The sequence below is a fragment of the Bactrocera latifrons genome, unplaced genomic scaffold, assembly GCF_001853355.1.
Source record: "Bactrocera latifrons isolate USDA-ARS-PBARC rearing strain unplaced genomic scaffold, ASM185335v1 scaffold_319, whole genome shotgun sequence".
NCBI lineage: Eukaryota > Metazoa > Arthropoda > Insecta > Diptera > Tephritidae > Bactrocera > Bactrocera latifrons.
In genome coordinates, this window is record NW_017536841.1 from 96899 (window position 1) to 108104 (window position 11206).

General features: G+C 36.9%; 1 protein-coding gene across 3 annotated transcripts in view; it reads left to right on the forward strand.

Annotated features, from left to right (window-relative positions):
- LOC108970968 (paraplegin) overlaps positions 1-11206 on the forward strand; it is an 18310-nt gene continuing 7104 nt past the window's right edge. Inside the window, exons 1-3 of one of the 3 annotated variants that reach the window (XM_018936718.1) lie at positions 1-84; positions 146-301; positions 363-683. In XM_018936718.1, the coding sequence (XP_018792263.1) occupies positions 158-301; positions 363-683 (465 nt within the window). In that variant the 5' untranslated portion in view covers positions 1-84; positions 146-157. Of the gene's footprint in view, positions 302-362; positions 684-11206 lie in introns of those variants that run through there. The other 2 variants (XM_018936717.1, XM_018936719.1) reach the window with 2 other exon arrangements.

Consider the following 11206-nt stretch of genomic DNA (forward strand, 5'->3'; position numbering starts at 1 on the left):
CTGGTATTAGTCTTAAAAGTTATCGACATGATGAAAAGATGATATATTATTTACTACCTCCAAAAGTTAGAATATTTACCTTTGGTATTATTTATTAATATAAAAGATTCCAGAAACATTGCTTATAATATCGTAATCAAAATAGTTACAGAAAAAAATGCTTCAAATAAGTGGTCAGTACAGATTAACATGTACAAGGCGGTTATATAATATGAAAGACTTGCTTTTAAAGAAGTGTACGGAGAAATTTCACAATAGTTGTTTCATTCGACTTCCCAATCAGTCTATGTCGAAAACTAAGGTTAGACAAATTAGTTTAAACTTTATGAAATTAATCTGATCTGCAATTTATATATTATTAGATAAAGCATTTTGCCGCTGAATACAAAGCTGCTGTGAATTTACTTGCTAGGTCTTGTGATGTGTCACCATTGATGGTGCGAAGATTACACTCAAATAGTGTATTTTTTACGTCGAATAAGCCTCCGAATGACAAGGACAATGCCGACAGAACAAATGGTAAAGACAAGAATAATGCTAATAAAAATGAGAACAACGAAAAAAATGAAAACGAAGATAAAATGAAATCAATTCTCTCGAAAGCTTTACTTTGGATGTTTACTATTTACATGCTCGTCGTCTTCTTGTCGCTAATAATTACACCTAGAGCAGAACGTCCTGAGGTATAGTAAGAATATCAAATATGACACGATTTCGATTACTTTGGCGGTCGGGTAAAAAATACGAATTTCGGTATAAATGGGGTACGTATGGTTAGGGAGCTTCTAAAGAGGAGGAAGGCACGATTACGATACTTTGGTGGTAGGGTAAAAACCACGATTTCGGTATAAATGGAGTATGTACGGATAGGGGAGCTTTTCCAGAGGTGAAATATGTAAAAATAATGTTGCGCCCATTATATTTTTTTTAAATATTCCCTATTAAAAATTCAAAAATTTGTTTTAATAAACACTTTGGCTTTCACAATCTTTCACTAATTTTTTTCACATCTTTTTACTTTGTATATTTCAATATAAACTTCAAACATTGAAATAATTTCATATTTCACTTTTACTTTCTTATATTTTAGGTATATTTTCTAATTTAAAAATCACTTAGCACATTCATCGTTGAAAAGGTTAGATTGTTTACAATTATGAGGAAAACGAACCTTGTCACATCTTAAACACCAAATATGTAGTATTTTCAAAGATTTTTCTTTGTTTGCATTTTCGTGTGATTTCTTTTTTCTATATTAATTATAATAAAAAATACTTCCCAACATTTTTCAAGCTATAATTGAGTTGTAAATATTTTTTAGACGCTTATTTTTATTTATTTATTTAACTAACTAAGATTGCTAAATAAAGAAGAGGAGAAATTTCAGCTGAGCAATTCGCTTATTATTTTGCTTATTATCATATGGCAGTGCTCCATCTTCCTCTTTCCACCGGTACGTTCAGATCGCGGCCCCGAAGAAATCGGAATTGTGCCAGGAGAAATATGCAAACATAATTTTGCTAACACTTATATTTTTTAAAATATTCTCAATTAAAAATTCAAAAATTTGGGTTAATAACACTTAGTATTTCACAATCTTTTTTTTACAATTTTTTTTTTACTTTGTATATTTAAATATACACTCTAAACATTGAAATAATTTCATATTTCACTTTTACTTTCTTATATTTTAGCTATATTTACTAATTGAAAAATCACTCTCATAAAAATAGCACACACCGTTCAAAAGGTTACATTGTTTACAATTATGATTTTCAAAGATTTTTCTTTATTTGTACTTTCGCATGATTCTTTTCTCTCTATTAATTATAATAAAAAATACTTCCCAATTTTCAAGCTATAACTGAGTTATGAACACTTTTTCCATATACATTTGTATATGTATAATATGTGATTTATATTTAATAAACACAAAAAATTTATATCATATCGAGTGACTGAAGTACTTTTGCGTCGTACTCCTTATAGCGAAAAAGAAATTTCAGCAAATTGCTCATATTCGCTTATAATCATATGGCAGCGCTCCATTTCCTCATAATTGCTAGCACATAAATGATGCTCACTATGAGTGTAAAAGGTAATTTTTAAAATATAAATTTCTTACGGTGTAAATTGTTGTTTTAATTAAATTAATTTGAACTGAAAAATGTGCATAAAGTGTGTTAAATTTATTGAAATAGCTTGTTGAAATGTTCGAATTTTATAAATTTTTTAAATTTAAAGTCGAATATCTCGTAAACTAAGCGTTTGCGGTACCTATAGCCCCGTATAGTTTTTAATCATTAGGACTTCCTCTTTCCAACGGTACTTTCAGACCGCGCGAGAAAGAAATTGAAATTGTGCCCAAATATGATATACATACATATGTAGTATAAATTTTGGTAGGCTGGTTCAAATCCGACATTACGAGAAACTTTATTTATTTGTTCTGTTTTTTTTTATACCCTGAATAGTTTGTAACACCCGGAAGAAAACGTCGGGTATCATATAAATTAGGTATGTAAATGATCAGTGTGTCGAGCTAAGCCGATTTGGCCATGTCCGTCCATCAGCCGGTGTGTTTGTCTGTTTGTATATAATGCGAACCAATTTTTGTTAAATCTTACGGCTGACACAAACTGGTCGAACAAAATCAAGCTTAGTATGGAAAGCTTTTTTATTTGACAAGATATCTTCTCGAAATTTGAAAGAAATTATAGGCCAGGTTATAATATCCGAGGATATTCCGATCGCTATAAAGATCATGTATAATGAAATTTAATAGATTTATTTTCAAGCCATCGACTACAATATTAAGCTCAAGTCTATACTCCTTCATCCAGTTGGTGAATATGGTCGCTGTGGATTTGGTGGGGGAGAGTGTTAGGTCCCGTGCAGAGAAGAAGAAGGAAATGTCGGAGAGATACCTGTTTACCGTCGAATACATGCCATCGATTCCATTGCCTGACGTCAATATTATGAAATCATCAGTGTACGAGGTTATGGAAACTCGCTTTGGTGGATGTGGGAGTTTCGAGATGTAGAAGTTAAACAGTAGCGGGGAGAGGACATCACCCTGAGGAACTCCCTGTTTCATTCTTCTTAGTTGATTTTTCTCTTCGAAACGGTACGGATGATTGACGACCGCTCAGGTAGTTCATGGTCCACCTCTGCAGTCCTGGAGGGAACGTAGTTTTCTTGATGTCCTGCAGTAGTGTTGTGTGATTGACGGTGTCAAAAGCTTTTGACAAGTCCAACGCTACGAGGATCGTTCCCTCACAGGGTGGTTTCTGGTTGAGGCCACGAACTATTTCAGTTCCCCAGTTACATGTTGCACTACAGGATATTATACCACCCGAATATAGGTGCGTTACTTCGTGGTGAAAACAATTTGGTACTAGGCGACTTTAACGCATACCACGATCTTTGGCATTCCTGCCTGTCAAACAATCGTAAGGGATTGAAGCTGGCGGAACATCGGCTCGCCCGATATAACCATTGCTAGTGGTGGTCTGATAAATAGCATAACTTGGCGACCTATGCCAATTCTCGCATCAGACCATATGCCCATAATTATCCCGATCGAGAAACCTCCCGATTTTGTTTCCGTGGACAACCGTACCTTCGTTACTTTTAAAATAGCTGAATTGGTCGGTTTCACAGAATTTACTGAGACCACCTTCAATGCTTTACCCATACCTGCGGACGTATCCGTTGCCGAACGTCGATTACGCAAGCTGATCGCGGCAGCTACCGCTCGCTTCATCTCCGCTGGAAGATTTGCGAACTCCGCACTAATTTCCCCGCCGTAGCAGCCGTTTTAGCTAATGAGCGCGACTCGCTAAACGCCATGCCGATCCCGGGGTTTCCCGAATAAGGGATCTCAATTTGGAGATTCGGCTTACCAATCGCCGATCAACATATCTCCTGACCAGATAGCTATAATCTGACCTTCTAGGGTAGTATCCATGCGGTAGATGTCTTCATTGATTAGACGATAATGCACAGTGTTGTGCAATATAAAGGTTAGGCCACCACCATTATCTCGCCAGCGATCTTTACGTAAAACGTTGAAACCGGCCCAACTCAAAAGATCTGAGCGGCTGTTTAGCTTGATTTCTTTGACCGCAGCTATCGACACACGTTTCCGATTCATGAGTGCAACTATCTCCCCGATCTGGAGTCCGCTGCAGTTGAATTGTAGTATTCGGGTTTGTTACCGGTGTCCGTGGGTGATCTTGGGGGTGAGGAAGTGACGTATAGATGGTGTTTATTGCAGCTGTAGAACCTGCAGGGGCGGTTGTCGCACTGTTGTGTGTTGCGGGGCAGACTGCCGCGGCATGGGCCAACATACGACTCGCTCCACTCACACGTGATGCGCAGGCCGGAACACTCCGGGAAATGACACCAGCCAGTGCTAGAATAGAACTTGTCTGTTGTGACTTTCCCACATATGACTTTCTGACACACTGAAATGACTGTGCGAGGAACCAGGAGTTGCTGAGTGGTTCTCGTACGAGGATTGGGGCGGGATGAAAGTTGGAGGGGGCAAGTCAGAGATCTAAACGGGTTAGATCGCCGAAGTCTGCTCGGCGTATTGTCTTATGTCGTCGACGTAGTTGAGGAAGGATCTCTTTACGCTCCTAAGATGCTGTACCGCATCAAGCAGGTGGCTGCAGGGATGATTTTTACGAAAATAAATCCAGCAGAAAGTTCTTGGAGAAGAGTTAGTTTTACTCCTTAACTAGGAGCATACGGGTCTCTCTGTGCAGATATTCAATAGGAAACATAAAGAGTGCAGCGATCTGGTATGTTTGAAGCTTCCTCGTTTGTGTTTCCCTGCATCCAGGCAACCATATTGGCCCGGCGTAATTAAGGACCAGTTGCCCGATTGCCTTGTATTTTGCCAACAACGAATCCTTTTATTTTCCCCATGTTCTGCCTGCTAGCGACTTGGTGATTTTGTTCCGGCAATCGTGTGAGGAGTTAAGGGGTTAGTCAGAAGCATGAAAAAATGAGAATTTTCAGTATTTTATTTTTTTTTTTGCTATTAAATCGTGTTATTTTACAAAAGTAGTAATGTGGCATTATTATAGAATGTGTTGACTTCAAGTCACGAAAATTTGAACAAAAAAGGAAATTTAATTTCCAAATTTTAAAGTTGTTTATGGTGACCCAGTTCCAAAAAAAGGTACTTGCGGTGACAACCATAAGTCCTTGGAGACTCATCTAAAAACAATCGGACAAATAAAATTAGTTTTATAAGTAGATAACCTGGGCCTGATAGAAGGATTTTTTTAATTAACAAAATGGCGGCCCCAGGAAGTTTTTGTTTAAATTTTTGGAAAAAATAAACAGTTAATTGGTCTTAAAAAATCGAAATTTTTGAACAAAAAATCCTTCGATCAGGCCTGAGTTTATTATGTATTTTAAAAGCTGTATAAATTTCATTAAAATCTACTGAGCGTTTTTCTAGTTACAGTTGTCACCAGTTCAAAAAAAATAGTTTTGAGAAAAACGCGTTTAAAGTTTCACACTAGCGCTTTGAAGTGCCCGAGCTCTCTTTGTTATTTGTCGAATAACTCAAAAACTAATTATCGGATCAACGTGAAATTTTCAGAGAATATTTTTAAGATATCACACTTAACGAAAGTGCAAAAAATAAATTAATTTTTGAAAATTCTGACAACCCCTAACTCCTTAAGGAGCACAGACTGTCGATTGTCCCACCTAAAACCTTTGTGTTATTGACAGTCGGAATTTTAACGCCATCGACTACAATATTAAGGTCCAGTTTATTTTTGGGCACATGATATCGATTCCATTGCCCGTCGTCATTGTCGTACTATATAATCGTCAGCATACGAAGTGATAGAGTGAGTGATGCTGAGTGAGTTATAGAAGTATAAGAAGTATAAGAAGAAACAGCAACGGAGAGAGAACACCCATCATTCGGATGATTCAGGATGAGGACCTTGGTGAGGAAGTCTACTTCCGTCGAGCCTACGTGCTTTAGCATCAACTTGTTAATTCCATCAGGCCCAAGGGATTTGGAAGGTTATGCCTTGTTGAAGACACCCTGAACCTCCTCATCGGTGAAAGTAAGTGGTGCGCAGTATTTTTGCATTTCGTACAACTGTCGGGTAACACGTGTAAATTGCCGGCTACAATACGACAACTCGGTCATGATTATTCTTCGGATTCGACAAAGCCTTGACAGTAGTTCGAAGCTTACTTATGCCGGTGGAGAGGTTACAAAACTTCAGGTGCTCTATCCATTTTGTCAGCTCGTGATGATTTACTATTTAACGAATCTCTAGCATGGATTTCGAAATCATCCGTACTATTTCGAGGAAAGTACTTAAGAACATTAAGAGGTCATTCCTCAACAACGACATCAGACAATACGTCGACCAGACATCAGACGCAACTAACTTCCGACAACCACTGACTGCCATTCACAGTGGCAACACCTTTACCGACACCCTTCCAGTGAATGGCGTACTCGGAGTCAAACCACCACTCATTGCAGACGAAGAGCTCAAGTTGCTGCGAGAAACGAGAGTGACCCTTGCGCAGCTTCGTTCTGGATACTGTAGCAGGATAAACTTCTCCTTATCCAGAATAGGCCCCCACATATCCATATATATATGTCCTGCATGCAATGAGTCCGACCTTGCCGAAACAGCACGTTTGGGCCTTCTGTAAGATGACGTCGACGACAACTTAGATAATCCTTACCATCCTAACGGGAACTAGGTACCCGCTATAACAATAACAACAACGATAGAATTAGAATAGGTCGCCAGGTTATGCAATTTACAGACCACCATTAGCGGTTGTAATATCGGACGGCGAATATTAATTTTGATGGGTGTTCATCATTTAATGTGCACAATCTCGAATCGTTTGTCTGTTTCGCTAGCTCCAGCCCTCTGCGATCATTTGACGGCAGGAATGCTAAAGATCACGATGCGCGTTAAAGTCGCCTAGTACCGAACGGTTTTCACCACGAAGTAGCTTAACCATGTTCCGGGGGATATCCTGTAAGACAACATTTAACTGGGTAATGTATGTATTAAATATTTATAGCTCGACATCACCTGACCAGATAGCTATACCCTGCGTTCGGGGCTCATAAATGCATCTCTCTGTTCGATCTTGCAATAGAGTTGGTTGCAGTTGAATTGTAGGATACGAGTTTGTCGCGGGTGCCCGTGGGTGATCCCGGGGGTGGGGCAGTGGCGTGAAGGTGGTGGTTGTTGCAGCTGTAGAACTCGCAGAGGCGGTTGTGTGGTCTGATAGGAATGGTTGTCGCCTTTTAGATTAAGTTTGCCATCTTTGGAGCAAATATTTATACACTTGTGCTTTAACGGCTGTTTCTGAATTTGGACGTAGCTATTTTCTGCTAGAAGATATTGCTCTAGCAGAAACTAGTAGCTCTCTCAGCTTGTTAAGCTCTCAAATTGTTCTTTTTTCTGCTTGTTGTTTGGGTTAATAAACGATTTTCCAGCAGAAAATGTTTATCTGGTTGAACTTTTGTGCAATGGCTCTGTTGGCAAAAGATAAATTTGGATACTGGGAAATATGTAATGCCTTTACTTTAAGGTACAAAAATAATGTCACTTACATGATCCTTTGGTTTGGTTTGTGATAACAGCAAATCAAACTTTTATGCAAAATGTCTATGTCATGCCAAAAGTGTTAGAAGGTAGTTCTTTGATACTATGATTAAAATTAGGCACCAGATGTGGTCTGACATTATGTATGTACGTTAAAAATGGGAGGTATCTGGTCAATATTTCACTCAGCCTCCATATACCGAATAGAAATATTTTCGAATTTCAGGCTGACTTTAGACCGCATATATCGCCCAATATGTGAGTCATCTTACTTAAATTGAGTGAGGCTCTTCTTCTAATAWCATCTATCTATCTTTGCGCGTAAAATAAATAAAGTTTGCTAATGTCCGGAGTTTGTAGCATCCGGTTGACGTTATACCGTATATCTATATCGGGTCAACGACATCGGTCATATGTTCGCTCATAATATGAGATTTTTCGATAAATACCCTAGGATTAGGATCAAAAGTGCTGTGAAGTCATAAGTAACTATTTGAATAAATTAGACAGCGACATTGTACAAATGAATTGAAGTGGAAACTTGTAACAGTTGACCTGTAACTTCAATACAAAGAGTTATCCAAATTCGCAAAACGAATCAGTTTTTTTTTCGTCTCTATAGCATTCATTATTGCGATTTTTGTTGAACCGTATATATTTCTAAGCAATATTCATTGCAAACTGTCGTCAAGGGTTCACTCCAAATGTACAGGAGCTGAATTCACTGAGCTGATAAATAAAATAAAATAACTCTTGATAGTGTTAATCGAAAATGAGTCTGCCGATTGTTACCATTAACGCGTTTGACGTTAGCATTAACGACATATAAAAACATTGTTGTCTCTAAATACGAAGAAGGGCGTTGGTCCGAACGGCTTTCCAAATATCTTCCTCAGAAATTCTGCCACCAGCCTCAGTAAGTATTTTAAACACTTATTCAGTTTTTCACTCGAAAATATTACATTCCTAACTATCTATTGTATCCAACTATAGGCCAATTTGCATACAATCGGCTTTGGCTAAGGTCTATATATAGGCTTTTCTCACTGCATTCTTTGCGAATATTACCAAACAGCACGGTTTCGTTGGCTTCTTTATGTAAATTATGTGCTCGAAACTCTATATAATGGTCAGGATGGTCATACGTCCTACACGGACTTCAGCAAAGCATTCGATAGGGTGAATGAGCTAAGAAGATACGACGTTCGAGGCACTGAAATAGATTCACTCATACCTAATTAGAAGACAATTTCAAGTTAAAGTTGATGGGTAATCTATCACATCTGGGTTCAACTCTCTTTAATATTTTTGAAAACGACTTTGGTGCTAACTTTCAGTCTGAATATCTGCTTTATGCAGATTATTTGAAAATCTTTAGTTTGATAACTAGTGACGGAAACACTCATGTTCTCTAGAGCGATATTGACAAATTATTGAGCTGGTGCCAAAAAAACAAACTATGTTTGAACATCAAAAAGTGTGTAACCGTATCGTACTCACGATAATACTTTCGAACGTCACATTACTATAGCTTGAACAATGAAACAATAAGCGAAGTCGAGCACGCAAAGGGCGTGGGCATCATCATAGACAACAAACTGACTCTCAACTAGCATATTTATAAAATCACATTCATTACTACCTCTCTAGTTCTTCCAATTTTAAATTACAGCACTGTCATTTGATCTTCTTTCACTGACACCACAATAAAGCGTATCGAAAAAAATACAAATGAAATTTTGTAAGAGCTTAGACTACCGCTATGCTATGGGAAACGTGGTTCAATAATTGATATTTACGGCTTTTTCAATGTCAACAATTAATCTAGTCTTAATATTTTTTCTTGGATATTTTTATATTTTTATGTTTAATGGTTTAATTGACGCGCCTGACATCATCAAACGTTTCGAATTCGCACAATCGTTGAGTTTTTCTCGTCGACACAATATATTAAATTATCCTCTTCGATTGAATTTATGTCAGATACGATGATTTTATAATAAATTTCTCTGACTGGAAGTTACACAACTAATTTAGTTTATGACCTTCAATATTTAATGGGACAAAATAGCTTCCGGAAATTGTAATTAAATTCCCTGGGTAATAGATATTTTAGAAAAATATATTTTGCTAAGTTGGTAGGACTGTCCTTAATTACTATGCCTGATCTATCAACCAGTTAGTTTACAGCAGCTGCTTAAATCGGTACGCCTCAGTAGTGCGTTGCGATTTTTACAATGGATAGAAATATCGAACAAAGAATTTGTCTCACATTTTGTATTTCTAACCAAATTTTGTGTGTGGAAGCGTTCCGTTTTATTTACAACTTTCGGGCACTTCTTTGCCACAATGTATGTTGATGAGATACAAATTTGATTGGAATCCGTTTACGATTTCGTCGTACAATTAACCTTAAATTCTTTTGCAATATTTTTAATATAAAGAGTTTTCTCCGGCTTTGATTTTCCAAGTCTTTCCTTACTTGTTGTTTCATGCGGTGCTGTGAGGGTTTCTCATTTATAATAAAGTATATCTATTTTCATTTAAGATATACAATGTATTCCATAGAAATTCGTGAAATGCTGTATCCATTTTAACGGAAAACTTTTGGACAATAATCTTGTAGTACTTTTTGGCTGATGTTACTTGATTTATACTCACGTTCTGCGTCGGTCGACAAAATCGCCCAGCAGAGTCAGTAATTCGAGCAACCATGGTTCGTTTCATTCCGCGTTTACTCTCATTCTCAGACACGCCATTCAGTACGTATCGAAAACGCTTTTGCTGCCGAGGAGCAGTGTTTTGAAGAATGATGATAATCCATAAACCATTGTTAACTCACCGTTACACCCTCCATATTTCTTCAAAAATGAGCCGGCCATAATGTTGCAGTCAATACAAAATGCTATATAGCCATGATCAACCATGAATAATGATAACGTTATAAAATATTCACTGTTTATGTGTCTTCCCTTTTCGATAGTTTCAAAAAATACTCTATGCATTATGTTAAATATCGATTCAATACAACACAATTCTTTACCCAAAGACACATATCGTCATAATAATTCGATTTTATTACAAAGAATAACTACAAACTCCATTTAGAATGATTACTTCTTTGTTAATTTTAGTCGCTCTGCTTTAAATAACTTTCGTAAATATTTGATACTTTTAGTTGTACAGTATATTTGAAACTGAAGGCTAAGTTAGAATATACATATAGTTACAGTTACGAATATGTTACATGTTTTGATTATTTCTAACACTCCTTTTCAACGAAATATGTCATTAGACACTTAAATGTTAACATTTAATTTTAATATATATACGTCATACTAATATATTTCTTATGCTTAATTTTACTAAGGTTCTTGGGCATCATACAGTGATGTGCGATGAAATAAAGCCATACATTTTCTGATGATATTATTGCVCTTAAATTTTTTTTAAGAATCTAACATGCCATGAAMTAATTGTAGTTCAGTACTCACATCGTCTGTGTATATTTTCCCGTTACTTCTGAATTCAACTTCGAGTTCATTTTTAACAAATCAGTGAAAATGTGCTATTAATTGTGCAGG